The sequence below is a fragment of the Adelges cooleyi genome, unplaced genomic scaffold (assembly GCF_023614345.1).
Source record: "Adelges cooleyi isolate 19-005CV unplaced genomic scaffold, UGA_ACOO_1.1 ACOO_flye_CR_arks_rails_tigmint_CR_PRNA_376, whole genome shotgun sequence".
In the NCBI taxonomy this organism is placed as follows: domain Eukaryota; kingdom Metazoa; phylum Arthropoda; class Insecta; order Hemiptera; family Adelgidae; genus Adelges; species Adelges cooleyi.
The window spans coordinates 6786345-6802052 of NW_026096053.1; the positions used below are offsets into that span (position 1 = coordinate 6786345).

At 29.1% G+C, this 15708-nt stretch overlaps 1 protein-coding gene across 1 annotated transcript; it reads right to left on the reverse strand.

The window, feature by feature from the left end:
* Positions 1-11607: 11607 nt before the first annotated feature.
* LOC126840365 (ribosomal L1 domain-containing protein 1-like) lies at positions 11608-14804 on the reverse strand. Its single transcript, XM_050576044.1, has 11 exons — positions 14198-14804; positions 13996-14138; positions 13774-13921; positions 13527-13675; positions 13354-13465; positions 12878-13034; positions 12615-12742; positions 12443-12550; positions 12216-12374; positions 11809-11910; positions 11608-11736 (listed from the first exon to the last, which is right to left on the reverse strand). The coding sequence occupies exons 1-11, from the start codon at positions 14639-14641 to the stop codon at positions 11695-11697; spliced, it is 1692 nt and encodes a 563-aa protein (XP_050432001.1). The 5' UTR covers positions 14642-14804; the 3' UTR covers positions 11608-11694.
* Positions 14805-15708: the final 904 nt, after the last annotated feature.

Genomic DNA, 15708 nt, shown 5'->3' on the forward strand with positions numbered 1-15708 from the left:
TTTTTTTTAATTTCATGAACCAGTATCTTTTTTTTATGAAACTAACTATTTTAAGTAAATTACTCAGCATGTGAAATTTTATGTCTACTAAAAAAATATAATTAAATATTTTCGAGTTAAAAGTTTTTTTGGGGGCTACTTTTTTATTGTATAAATTTAAAAATTGTCGGTATTATCGTAATGGTTTTTAATAATAATTTATTAATTCCAAAATATTTTTTTTTTACTGGAACACTACTAGTTGTTTTTAATATTTAAATTTTAAAAAATGGTGGGAGGGTTATTAATAAAATAGCAGACTTTATTTTGACATTTTCATGTCTTAGCTCTGGCACATAACTCTAGCACCGAACAAATTATAAGGAAAAAAGCGTTACACTGTTATCTGATATGAGATAAGAGATATGCTGTACGTTCAACGTTCAAATTAGAACTAAATAATAAATTCAAAATAGTTTAAGGTCCCGAATTTATTATGAATTTTTTTAAGCCAGATATTAAACGCTACAACATAAGCCAGAAACTTGATGTTTTAATATACTAGCTTATGTTACTGCTTCTTAATATACTATATCATTATCTATAAATTCACCACTACTCTAAATTTATTCGGTACTTCAACGAGACATGAAAATGCTCTTTCGTGATTGCAGACTCGGCTGAAAAACTTCAAAATTAAAACATGGATGGGACGAAATTATAATAAAAAAAGTTTAAATTATTCTCGAAATCAAGTATTCATTTTTCCTTTATTTTAAGATCCACGTACACCGCACAAACGTTCACATTTAAGTAATATTTCTCACTCACTTTAATCTGATATTCAACAATAATCGGGTGGCTTTTAGCGTATTGCTTCTTTTTTTATTATTATTTTACAATGTGTAATTCAGGCGATATTACTAATGCTCTACTCGCGAAAATACTTTTAATAATCTTAATGTGTTCAGTGTTACGCGTCAACACTTTGTTTTAATATTTATCGTGGCCGTTTGCCTAAAGTTAACAATACAATAAGAATATTTTCAGTTGTTTTGATTATTCATTAACGCATTTAAATATCAATGTATCGGTGTTTTTTTTTAAACCTAAATTCTACACATTTGATTAGACTTTAAAGCGATCACTTACTAATTTAAATTGATGACGATATTATATTCACAAGTGGTTTATATTAAAAAATATTTAGCGAATATATGCATAGTTTTAGTAATAAATGATTCGTTTTGATAACGTTTCTCGTTAAACTACTAAAAATTAAAAACTAAATTAATGTTATTTACAATGCAAAATATAACCTAAAGGTACAGCCAGTTATGTGGTATTCTTCTTCATCTTAACTCGTAAGTACTCATGTCTTTGATACTAAATGCTAAACTATTTGTTTAGCGTAATTGATGAATATATAATAACTATTCATGGCCGTCTAATGGGTTAATATTTAAATAACGCAATTTTTCAAAGATTCAAAGAAATAAAAATTTTACCATTGTTTTTTTTTAAATGTCAAGTAATTTTTTATGTATGGTTTGATCTGTTGGATAACTAACACTTCTAGTTTTCATTTGTTTTGTGAGTAATTACTTTCTAACACAGTATTGCGATCTTCACACCGTAAACTGTACGAAACAAATGCTGAACAATTTTTTATTAATGCTAATTTTCATTTTTTTTTACTATTTTTGTTCAAATTATTTTATGTGCAGTACAATTTATTACGCATGTCTACACAACTAACGGTGAACCATGAACGGTGGCCGTTAAAGGATAAAAAAAAATATTTTATGGTTAACACCATAAACTTACCACACTGTGCAGATCTATTAAGATTTAAGCATACGTTTACATAGGCTTAATGTTATGGCTACGACACGAAATACTTTTCTATATGACGTCGCTGTCTCGTCAAGTGTCACGTGAATTTGCGTATGAAAATGACTAACCAAATTATCATAAATACGAAAATATACAAGTGATTATGTATATTGGTTATAACCTTGGTCGACCTATAGGTTAAAAATGTATGTACTCGCTGTAGTTTTTTTTTATTTGCGTGTACTTACAGCAATGATGAGTATAGTTTTTAGTATAATATAAACATTTCATGTAAATGATTTACGATACTTATTTGTTATAAAATCTATTGGAATTTATTATTTTTCAAAGCTAAAAATATATTTTGAAAAACATGATAAGTGGTTTGAAACTTGAAAAAATCTCGTGTATGGTTTATATTTGTATACATATTATCACCTTAAGTAATCAATATTTTTTGAAATTATGACATTGTTGAAGAAATGAAAATATTCAACCCACCGCCCACATAAACTTCGCTGTTTGCTGGCTTTGCAGATTGTAATATAGTTATCATCATTCATCTATATACAAATAAAGCGTTTAACACAGCATCTTACAATTTGTTTAGGATACAAGATAATCATATAAATTTACCGCGATTTAACAAATTGGATAGATTTCTTTATTGACTGCCAACAGCCTGTAATTGTTGGCATAGGTCAATAATATGAGTGTTGGCAAAACGCCATGTTTTCAGTAAATGTCTACAAGTACAGAACAAGTTTTATTTATAAAAAACAACACCTAATTATGACTAATTTAAATCGTCGAATACGTTTGATTTTAAATATTACACTGCAATCATTTGATCTTTTTACATTTATTTAGGTCGATTTATTTATACATTCAATATATGCGCGCATGAGCCAACATATTTGCATAACAATGTGTCAATTAAGTGACGTTTCCACATGAATGGATGCGAAACGGGAAACATTTTTTAAAAGAAAACAATGCGACGTATAGAATTTCTCACAAAGTATATGTTATAGATATAAATATTGATTTGTTTTTTTTCTTTATGTACAATGTCTTCCCATAAAGAGTCATTGTGTATAACACTAAATTTACTTTAAATAGAATAGTATTGTTTTTTGTTCATAATTTATACGTGTCTCGAATCTCGGATAACTATTTACTTATTTGCACCTTGGCTCTTCGTGTCCAATATAAAACCAACGGTAGTTATATCAAACAAAAAAAAAACATCAATCACTTTCATTGTTATTAGTACATTTACATTGTGCATCATTTACTAGCTATCCGTGAAAAAAAAAACACTGTTTGCTTTAGAAAACAAAATAGGCGATAGAAAATACAAGTTGTAAAATGCTAAATAAAATATAAAAATAGTAGTTTTGTAATTATTTTCATATTTCGCATGAACGCAACACATCGTATTTTGGAATATGATTTTTAAAAGAGTAGGTACTTTTTTCGACGGACAAATAATAAATAAATGACGAGTATCTTTAACTATTAAAAAAAAAAACAAATTAAATGACCCGTGAGTTCGAAACGTATGTACAGACACCTTAAGTTATTGTAGCCTTGTCGAGGTCCTCGTTTCCGCCAAAAACCGACATGATCTCTTTGCTCTCATAGCAAGCATATATTTTAACGCCAGTTTCTAGTCTAGTGCCTTTATGGATCCATTCTGTCGCCCGTCGGCCTCGCATTGTTGTCAATAATAAGGACAAATATTATATACATATGCTGTATAGGTCCATAATATAATATAGTGCAATGCGTCACGTGATCTCTGTACGTGACCCGATGACGGGTTTTATGTACAAAGTACAATTATTCGGACATCAATGCACACAAATATGATATTAAACCTAATGGAAATGCGTCCCCGCAAACAGAAGTTCGTATATTATATTCTAGTCGGCAGTGGCGTACGGGTGATTAACCTACTACTACACTTATGTGACGTCGTTATATAGGTATTATATCACAGTGTGTGGCTACCACACACTGGTAGTGTAGCACTAACTACAATAAAAATAAAATACCGTGTTATATAATAGGTATACAGAAAAAAACAAGGCTTTACATTTTTATATGTATATGTACTCATAAATGTGACTTGTTTTATTTTCTAAAATGAGGCGTTTAGAAATAAAAAAACCTTTCCCTCACACCGCACTGGGCGCCTAGTTTTAATATAAAAAATAAATTTAGTAAAAAAGTATACTTAATGTAGGTAATAAAAAAAGCCAATATCTCATCGTCTGTGGTCGAACAGGAATAATTATAAATATGTATGTTTCTTCTATCTTAGAAATTATGAAATCGTAATTTAAATTTAAATTTTTTAATTTTAATAATGAATAATATTCATTGTCTATGAATATCCACATTTGTTTTGTAATAATTATTTTATATTAACGAGTGTCACATAATCTCAACAAATATTTATTTTGTGGTAAAATATAAGGAATAATGGAGCAAAGACAAAAAATATACTTTTTAAATGGCCATAACTTTATTAAAAAATATAATTTTGAACATTATTTTTCAAGTTTGATAGTTAGTGATTTTACTCTAAAACTATTCAACAGTCTTTAAAACTCGACCTGTGTTAACATTTTGTTTACATACAAATGTATAGATAACGCCCTCCTATTGTTTTATCTATAATTGGGTACATTATTTTCATATGAATATTTTATAATTGTATTACTTCATACAGTTATTACGACAAAACGCAGAAGTAAAATTTGTATGGAGTGGTTTTGGCTCGTTATGAAGTATTCAACTGTATTTCTTGTAACAAATTATTTCATAAAATTTGGTTTTATTTCATTTATCCCTAACGTAATTTCTTTCATCTCGTTTATTGTGCATGCCGAGTCTTCGTTATTAAATTCCACACCGAGGAGAAATGTTTTCGTTTCTTTCTATATCCGCATTTCCTTCCGTTTCGGTTTCTTTTCGAGTGTACCAATAAAACACAACAATTAACGTACGTTCAATTTATCTTTGGAAACAAATTTAAAAGTAAGGAAGTTTCCCTGTTGGCATTACTTTACAAGCTTTTTTCTCGAGGAACACATGTGGACTCTCAAGTACATTATGGTTTTAGGTTTAACTGGCGCAGTTGGTTGTCTAAAGCAATAGCGACCGACAAGGAAAGGGGGCAACTCTCAAAACATTTGAGACTTCGTTTCGTTAAACAAAAACATTTTGGTCCTAAACACCCTAAACAAATGAAGGGGGAAGATAAGGTCCTACTTATATATATACAAAATATATATGGCTCAGGTGACAGGTTACATTCGATAATAGTAGTAATTCACGAAGATAAGAAACGATAAAAAACACCGCACCACTTTATATAAGGGCTAAATTTCGGTTGTGTGACATTTCTTGTAAGATTAATTCAACTTCTGTTTTCGTGTCATGGTATCGGACTATATCATGTAAACAGTTTTAACTAACTTAGTTGGGTTTCTGTTGAAATAAAGCCCAAGACAATTAAAGACACATGATTTGATCATTTAGTGGTTCTAGGGAAAAAGAAAAAATTACCCCCTTTTTTACTAACTACTGCCGTTTTTAATGTTGTGAAAGTTCCATTTTGATAGCAACGCTAATGGTTCTTAAAACTTGTATAGCATCTTCCTTATTGATTTATATTGTGTAATACTAAACTGTACAGTGTACTGACTGATTCATTAACTATGAATAAGTTCGCGTACCTTTTGTAAATTCATAATAATATATTGATTTATAGTTTGTATATTATTTTTGTTATTAATATCTAAAGTTTAAGTTGTTAAAAATTAAAATTGAAGTATGTTGGGGACAGTTGGTATATGAGTATATCGGGGAATTGTTGGCGAAGAGTGCTTGACCCTCGTCAATTCCCTGTCATAATCCCAGCTTACTGTCGAGAAACACACATCAAATGCAGAATTTTTATAAACGATTGCCATTCATTATATTTTGGTGATCAATTAAAATACATCACCGAGGCGTTTCCTTTAAACAATGTTATTGATTATTAACAATATTATCGTATAGCTTTTTCTGGACACTTGACAAGTAGGTATACTTAACTATATTTCAAATTTGCGAAACACTCACACTTACATAAGGGTGTAATTTGATTTATTTGTTACTATTATAGAAGTTAAGAAATGTAGGTACATTACATTTAATTCTAATTAAGTATACGACTATCTTAATAACTATACCTCGGGCAGACGTCAGACGTTGCTGTACAGTCGCGTTTAAAACTTTGCAACGGGAATTACACCGGAAGTCAGTGGATTGAAACCATATAATATGTATGTGAATAGTAATACTATAGTGTGCGTGTATGTTATATGTATATTTAATATGTACCTGTGATGACACATGAGCGGCATATGAAATTACGAATTTCGGTCTCGACGCTATCAAACCTCGTTAGACCTCGGCACTTCGAATATTATTCATAAATCATAAGTCATAACGATTGTTATGCGTACAAAAGCCATAAGTATAGTTTACCTCTTTGTCTGTAATATTTTTAAGCGTTCGAAATAAGTATAAAACTAGTATCGTCATCATTTTTTGTGCGTTTATCTACGACTAAATAAATTATAAGCCCAGAATTACACGCCCAAATTATGACAATAAATAGATGGCTTTTTAAGTGGGTATTGTTCATGTTGTTAAATGAGAGTGAAATAAGCCGTTTTGCGTCATCAAAAGTATATTTATTTCGAGTACCTCCTACTGTCCGCAGTGTACTTTTGAATAAGTCCGATGGCAGTCACATCTTGTAATTAAAGAGATGCCGTCAGAAGCATGTAGTCTCTGTATAGAGACTCCGTTTTCCTCTATATTAATTATAAGGGTAAAAATAAATTACACATAAATAATAAATTAAAATTTTAAAAAGATACGTTGGAATATTATGTTAAGAGTTCGTCTGGCAAAATAATATAAACATTGTAAACTAACTAACGTTGATTTTAATATTTCGGTAGCATTTAAGTCTAGCTCTTCCTTGTTAAGGCCGAAGCTACAATATTTAACACCTGGTACGATTCGTAATGGGTGTAAGAAGTATATAATATGTACTAAATACTAATGTAACTACTACAACTAAATACCTAATAATATGTATTATTAGATACATCTAGTCGCAAAGATTATATTTTATAATACACCAACAGTTGACGACTACGCAAAGTATAAAAAAATCTTGCTTTTTTTATGGTAATAGTTTATAATCTCTCTTATACGGTGTCAATAATAAATTGCAAAATCGTTTTATTGTTACTCCTTCTTTTTTTAATCGTATTTCCGGGTAAAAAAATAACAGCACCTAATCCTTTCTTTTCTCCACAGCATGGCGTGTAGATAACGAGACCGCGTGTATAAATCACATACGATTAACCGAGGTGGTTTATATCGCAGTAGTAAATGTCACGGTTTTCGCCATAACTCACCGCCTATTTATCATTCGGAAACTATATGAAATTCGTATTTTTTCCGCCTAATTTCAACTTTCGGCAAAGTTTTGGCAACTCTGCTCCATTCTAATGAACTAAACAGCGTACACCCCTCGTCTGATACCATCGTTGTTGTTTAATGCGTTGTGAACAATTCACTACAGCAATAAACATTCCCACGATACACACACGCGCACACACAAACGCCAAAAGAAGCTTTATTTACGCTTTCGATATGAGTGCACTGTAGCCTGTAGGCCTCTGGTGTGTTAAAGCATATTTTGAACTATTATAATACTATAATATTATTATTAAAATATAATTTCAGCGGTTTCAAACGGTAACAGGCATTCTGACGGGTTTAAATTGCGTAGGTAGTAAGTAGGTACCTATCCAATAACGTATCGATTACACGTTCTGCGGAGTGTCACCTTAATGAGTGGGAAAGCCATTATTATTTTAGAGGACCGCAGTGTTAAATATTAATGCTACTTTGTAAGCATACAAGCGGCTACGCAGCATAATAGGTGTACCGATAATAAATTATCGCACAACGGTACCGGTGGTTAAAATGTATGAAACGTTAAATTATTAACACTTCAGTCTTCAATAGTTCAATATACCTATAAATAATAAATATATTAATACATCGATCTATATCCCAGTTCAATGATACTATAAAAGTGCGGAATTGTCTTTCCCTCTTGGTCGTTTACCTTAAAGACGTGGCGACGGCACTTTAGGATATTGAAATAATTATAATTCAGGCGCCATAAATTATTTTCTGAAGTATGAAAATATAAAATACGTATAATTATTATTTATCAGCAAAAACGGTGTAAACATAATATAATTTCTAACTTGTTGTTATCAATTAATTATTTTATTCAAATATAGGTACCCGGGAGTAATACAAATTGAGCCTAAGAATAAAGGTATTTCTTTAAATTTTAAACACCTATATTTACAATTAAAATTATTTCATTTAAACTTGTAATTCGAGTATAATAAGTCTTCTTGGTAGTTATTTAAAAACACATGTTCATAGTAAGAGTGAGTAAAATACTCAATTCATAACGTGCACTTACTTTCTGGTATTTCATTTATGTGCATTTGCGGTTAGATACAATGATCATTTGCATTTCGCATTACCTGCAGGATACATTACCGTGGGTGGAGATAAGTACCTACTCCATTAAAACCGAAACGGTTGTACCTATGTATTTTTATAGGCGCGCTCCAACTGGAATTCGTATTGCGTATGAACAATGCAGTTTCAAAGTGTGGGTAGGTACAATATTATTTTGTTGGTAGGTACTTGGTTCCAAATTGGCCTGTAGGGAAGACGCTTGAGTTAAGCGTATAGGAGTTGAAAATTGATGTTCTGGGTATAAGAAGCTAAAAATGTAATGGAGATCATTGAACTACACGTACTACAAGGTGATCAACTTATCGTGAACCACTCAATATCTCACTGGGTTTAATAAGAAATTTAATTTTTTCTGTACATAGTGTTTTTATGCAAGGGGATCTTTTTTTTTTGTTTTTACCTCTCTCTCAAATTAGTTTTTTTGATAGCAACTTTTGAAACTTAAATGGTTACGTGTACATTCCATTAACTTTTTAAATTGGGAATAATATACTAAACATTTTGACTGGTCCATAACCAGTTTTGGATAACTTTTTTCGAAGCTATTTATTTCCCAACTGCACTTCCCCTCCCATCCTAAATTTAAAACTCTTATATCCAAAAATTAATAAATAAACACAATTTTGTGCAATTTTAAGATTTTTTTCTTATTTGCACTACTGCGATCAATCTATAGAAATGCTTTTTATATTTAATTTTATATTTTTAAATTTCGTTATTATTTTTTAGTTTACACCAAGTTAAAAAAAAACGATAAAAATTATTTTTTGAAACTCATAATGATTTAATTTTTAAAATTATTTTAGAACGTCATCGTTTTCTCAAAAAACTACAAAATATTTTCTACCCGAGTAGGCCTACACAATAATTTAAGGGCTAAATACAATTTTGCCGAAAAATTGCCTATACTAAACGCCTTAAAAAGTAGTATTATGTAAATGACCTCACATTTCTATTTATGTTTAAAAATGAATCCTACCATAAAAATACAACAAGTAATAACATTTAAAAACATAATGGATTGTATTGAGCTAACTTAATCAAGGGAATTTATCTACGTGAAACTGAAATTAAGAATGAAACCTAACCTACTATACAGCAATAGGTAAGTGGAATTTTTCGCATTCCTTCCAAATAAGTGATTTTCAAAATTCAGACATTTAAAAGAGTATCATCAGCAGTTTTAAAATGTATTGAAAAAATCATGTAGTCGCTATGTCATACACAGCTTATGATAATACATTACTTTAATATCTCGTTTACAAAAACCGTAAACGCACCTGTCTTGACCAAAAATGTCTTTATTTTTAGGTGGATTGTGAAACGGTCATAACATTTAACAACATCTGCTGTATCCTAATTAAATTAGTTGTATAAAAATGTTAATTCCGCCATTTAAATGATAACCGCACTTGTCGACTTGAACGTTTTTTAAACTATAACATTTTATAATACCCAACTAAACTAAATTTGAAAACTGTTTCAACGCACATAGGAAAATAACTACATGGATCAGATAATACAATTAATCATTAATTGTTATTCACTCTATGTAATATTATGGTCTGTATAAATTAAAGATAATATGCACATTGTATTGTTAAATCAAATTAATTTATCGATAATAATGACATCAGAATTGCCAACATTATTAAAAAAACTTGAATATTTTTCGCCCATGCATGATTTATGTATTTGTATTTTCAATACATTTATATTGCGATACCGAATTTAACACGAACACTAAATAAAATTACCTATTGGCCAACTTTCAAACGGTATTGGTTGGCTAGTGACATTTTAATTATTTTTAATTGTACGACTAACATAGTAAAAGTACACGTTTGGACCGTTTATAATATTTTAGTACAAATTCTAAACTATTAAAACAAAGTTTTAAAATCTTAATATATATTTTTTATAAAACATGTCACTGTTCAGCATTTGATATTTTTTGCACTTCAGGCTGAAATTTAGTATTACTGTAATAACTAATAGTACATTTTAACATACAATTATCTACGTATTATCAAAACTGAATAGCCAACAGGAATCTAACAAAGCATGAAAAGTTGACCGGAAACAGTGACCCTCGTTGAACTGTAGAACAGAATTGTAAGTGCGGCCCAAGGGATTAATACATAATAATTGGATTAACCTTTTACTAAAATATCGCTTTGTTGTTGTATTTTTAATATGTAAAATATTGCGTAACGTATGAACTTTTTTCAACAATTTTTTAAAAAGAGCAGTTATATTTATTCTAGCTTGTGTTTGTCCGCATTCAGAGAGAAAGTCATTACCTACCTAATTATAATTTATGACAGGCGAGTTAAACTTTTCGCGATAATTAAATTATTACGGATAGGTACTTTATACAGTTCTCTCTGTATAATTTATAAGGTAAAATTTTTTTTTATAGAGATTCTAATTATCATTTATACATTATACGACCATGTATGGGTTTATAACTACCGATTACATATTTTGACAATGGTTACGTTTGATAAAATTTAAAACAATATAAAGCGACCATATTTAAAAAGCAAATAGGAATACCTACCTACCACAATAATATAATTATCAAACAGGTAGCCAGCGTCAAAACTAGAATGTAAAATTAATAGAATTGTTATCCAGTATAACCGCTATTTTCTAAAAGAACATCTGTAAAGTACCAAAATCATTATGCTTTATAATATTATTAAGTATTAAAAACTATATGAATATTTTTTTATATACTAAAACATCAACTAATTTTGCTTCATAAAAAAAAAAAATTAATAACAGTACAATTCTTGAAATTTATTGTTATAAAATGACAATGTTCAAACTTTTAAATTTCTTTTAAATATCGATAATGTTGATACATTTAATTTGTTTTAAAACATATAGCCTACGATTACTATTTACTACAGCCAAAATACTATTAGTCAACCATTACTGTTCATAACATGAATTATTAGGTATTACAAAAAAAAAAAAAACATATTAATTTAATATCAATAGTCATCTCAGCAAATGTTATATTTTTGCAAAATAAAATTATACATAAAATGTCAATGAATTTACCATTCTACAACATAATAATTTTATCATAAAATTAATAGGTAAATAACATTTTAACCATAAACATATTTTAAGTCAGAAAATAAAAAAATGTTTAATGATACTCACAAATTAAACAATATATATATATATATATATACGTTTTTTTTGATAAAATACAATAAATTAATTTAATTTCTTCTTTTTAGATGAAGTCTTTTCTTTTTTCTGTAAAATATTAAAGAGTGCCCTTATTACAGTAAAATCAAAAACAAGTTTAAAAAAGTATTTACTACTTACAGCTAAAATTTTAGAAGGCGTTTTCTTATTTTTCTTGACTTTAACATTTTCTTCTTTAACTTCATCAACAGACTTGTCATCTTGTTTTCGTTTTTTCTTGGACTGATAATTTATGAAAATAATGAAAAATGTTAATAAAAACAATATATGAGATTTTTTTTTATTTAGACTAAAAGGCACACTTCTTTAAATAGATTGGATTTAATCTTTATAACTTGAATTTTTATGAACATATTTTGTATCAAATTGTATCGACTAGTTTAAATCAGAGATATAACATAAACAGGAACATCCTAAGATGACATTAAAGTAACCAATTTTTGGAGCAAAATAATACATTGGATAATGAATCGTTAGCTAGGAAGATAGTGGCAAAACAGGCTATGGTGCTAAATTAAATTAAATACCAGTAATTTTTTTGACTGTTCAAATTCATTCAAATATTCGGCTTCAGCATCATCACCATCATCTTCTTCTTCTTCGGAATCATTTGCTGCTTTATCTGAACCAACAGCCTTATCAGAGTCGTTATCTTCTACGTCTTCTTTCTCGTTTTCATCGGAAGACTAAAATATACGATATACTAAATTTCCAAACATCAACTTTATACGATAAGCAAAGAACATTGAATTACATAATTTAATTCTTCTTCATTATCTGATTCTTTACTAATATTCTTTTTAGTTTTTTTAATTACTACATCTTCTTCATCTCCAAAGTCAGATATTTCCTCTTCGGAACCCTATTATAACATGAAACCCAGCCATTAATGTTGATTAAAAAAAATATATATTTTCGAAACTTACCGAAAGAATAAGCACTTCACCGTTAGGCTTAACTTTGACTCGTTTTCCAAATAATTCACCTTCCACTTCTTTATCTTTAGAATACGCTTGAGATTGACTGTATGGTCCTTTGACATCGTTTCTAGAAACTATGTAAATAAAAACAGTTTACCATAAAATTCAATGCCACAAATTAGAACAATAGTTTCAAATTATTTTTAAACTTCAAAATATACATTGATCGATAAATCATTAATACGATAATTATATTAGCAATAACATACTCATCGAATAATAAATTGGAAGGCTTTCTGACGAAGGTGTTTTAAGCAACAAGCAGCGTATGTTTTTCAATCCTCCCGGGTAACTATACGCTAGATTATTAAATACCGCAATGATATTTTCAGCAACTTGTTTTGGAGTTTGTTTCATGTGTCCGACCTATTACAACATATTATAAGCAATATTTTTTAAATACTTATAAATTTAAACTACGTTATATTAGTCAAAATTTATAACTGAAATCAAACTAACCATGTTATATTATTAGTCAGTGGCGTACACAGATTTTTGCGATCCTACTTTTATAAAGAGCTCATGTTATTTATATTTTGAGTTTAAAATTTTAAAGAAACTTTTTTAATTTATTGTTGATTAATTGTAAATGGGATATGGGAAGAACTCAGTTCCCTCTTAGCCCTCCGTACGTCACTGATTTTAGTCATGTACAGTAATAATAATAATAATGATAATATATTACTTGAAGAGTTTTTGTAGTGCCTCTGTAATCCAAAAAAAATGAAGTTTTGTGTAATTTGCTTTCTATTTCGGCTTTTAAATGTTTTTTTGCCAATTTAACAGTAATCGGAAACCTAAAAATGTAATAATATATGGTTATTAGAATATCAACCAGATAATGTACTCATCACTTACTTTCTTTTTGTATAAAACTCTTTTCCTAGTTTTTTGACTAAAAATCCGCTAATTCTTTGATCAATAAGAAAAACATCGTGTGAATGACATAAATTTCTTCTAGCCTCATACTCATTATATTCAACACGAATCTGTCTTGATGGCAAAATCTAAACAAAAAAGTATATATTTAAATATATTAGAGGAAGTTATAATATCTAGATAAATTATTATTTCTATAACAAGACTTTGTAGAATAATAACTTACAGTTTTTATGTTGGTAATGCCATTTTTAGCCAACAGATCTTTGTAATGGTGGTATGTTTTCTCATGATCAACATTTCGCCCACGAATGAGATCAGGGACAATAAGACATATATCTGTCGTTTCAGTGATCAATGAATTAGGTAGTGCTCTAAAATACAATATTGTATGTATTAGGATTCCAAATGTGAAATGTATACTTTATTAACCTCCTTGTTGACTTACATTCTAACAACTCTTTTAGGGCCAACACCCATTTTTACAGCAGTTATAGTCAAATGTATTGGTGTAGCCTCGTCCCACAATTCTTTTTTACGATTAGCTCCATTCTGAACAAATGTAAAAAGTCCTTTGACTGCTTCTTCAACCTTAAATAGAAAAAAATAATTTAATAAATTGCCCGTAGAAAAATAATTTGTCTGTTTACCTTGGCAATATCAAGTTTAGGTTCATTATCTGATTCCCTGTTAGGCAATTGACAATCTTTGGTATCCCTTGGTTTACTTAACACTTTAATTTTTTTTGAAGGAACTTTAGATTCTTGTTTAACGGATGTTTTGTTTTCAGAGGAAATGAGGGCTTTTTTAGGTTCACTGTCGTTGCTGGTAAACTTTTTGGTGACCTCTTGAATTTTTGCTTTTTTCTCTAGTTTTAATGCTTTACTGACAGATTTCTTAATCGGTTTTGAAATATTAGCACAAGAAATACCGGTCAATTCATCACCAGCTTTGAGCTCTTCAAATGTATCGGTAATTTTTACAACGTTTTTTAAAGCACCGCCTGTTGGTTTGGATATTTTTTTCTTCTGAATTGCGCCGGATAACGATTTCCTTTGCGGTTTCGGTTTCAACAAAGCGGATTTTACTTTCATTGTGACTTGGTTATAATTGATCAAAACACGAATTAACAATTTAAAACTGAACTAACGAAATAATATTATTATTTTACTTCATATAAGTTAACGAGTACCTATTACGAACCACAACGATAAGTAAAGAACAACCACGTGCGTTGACGGCTTGGCTACCAACTCCATTATCATTTATCAAAACCAAATATTATCAAACCTACCAGTGTAGCCAGTGTTATAAGAAACAAAAAGTAAAAACTGCCACACTGTCAGTAATGTTTGCCATTGTATTTTGGTAGTGTAAATTAATTGTACCTAATTTAATTACAATAATAATAATAAAAAAACAAAACTATAAAATAAAGGATTCAATCAGAATGTATGTTTATTTTTAAATAGCTGTGATTCTATCATGGACACCCTTTAAATGATTTTCACAAATTTTTTATTTTAACAAAAAAAGAACATGGTACCAAAATTATACAAAAAATAATTTTAAAATAAAACATAATATCAAACATTTATGATTGATTTTTCGCTCAATTGAAATTACCAGGGAATCGTGCCTTACCTATAATTGACACAAACTCATTTGATATAAATAATGACATTTTTTTAAGCTCTATCACAGTTTCAGTTACTGTAAAAAATAGATTACACATACCAAATAATTTTATAATTAAATAAGAAATTTATTAATTACCTACTTCAGAATACATACACATTTTTAATGACCTCGAGTTCCATAATTTTTTACAATTCGAAGTAAAAAAAAAATTAACATTTAGTTGAAAATTGAATAAAAATGAAATGTGCCTAATATAATGGCTCCCAGCTTATTTGTGTTAAAAAATTCATACCATACTATCAGTGGCGTGCACAGGGGGGGGATATATTCCCTCCATGGGCCTTTTTTATACTTTTAACATTGAAGTTCATCAACATGCTATGTAATTTTTAGGTACTCGTTGAAACAAAATGTATCATCGAAAATACGTATTGTAGTGATAACTGATACTAAATACATTAACCACAATTACAAGCCATTATTTAAGACATCCCCCCCTTACAAAATTCATGCGCATGCC

Coding starts and splice junctions, on each gene's coding strand:
- LOC126840365 (XM_050576044.1), bottom strand. CDS start 14,641: ATGAAAGTAAAATCCGCTTTGTTGAAACCGAAACCGCAAAGGAAATCG. Junction 13,676..13,773: donor GCATTACCAACATAAAAACT/GTAAGTTATTAT, acceptor TTTTTTGTTTAG/ATTTTGCCATCAAGACAGAT. Junction 11,737..11,808: donor CGCCTTCTAAAATTTTAGCT/GTAAGTAGTAAA, acceptor AATATTTTACAG/AAAAAAGAAAAGACTTCATC.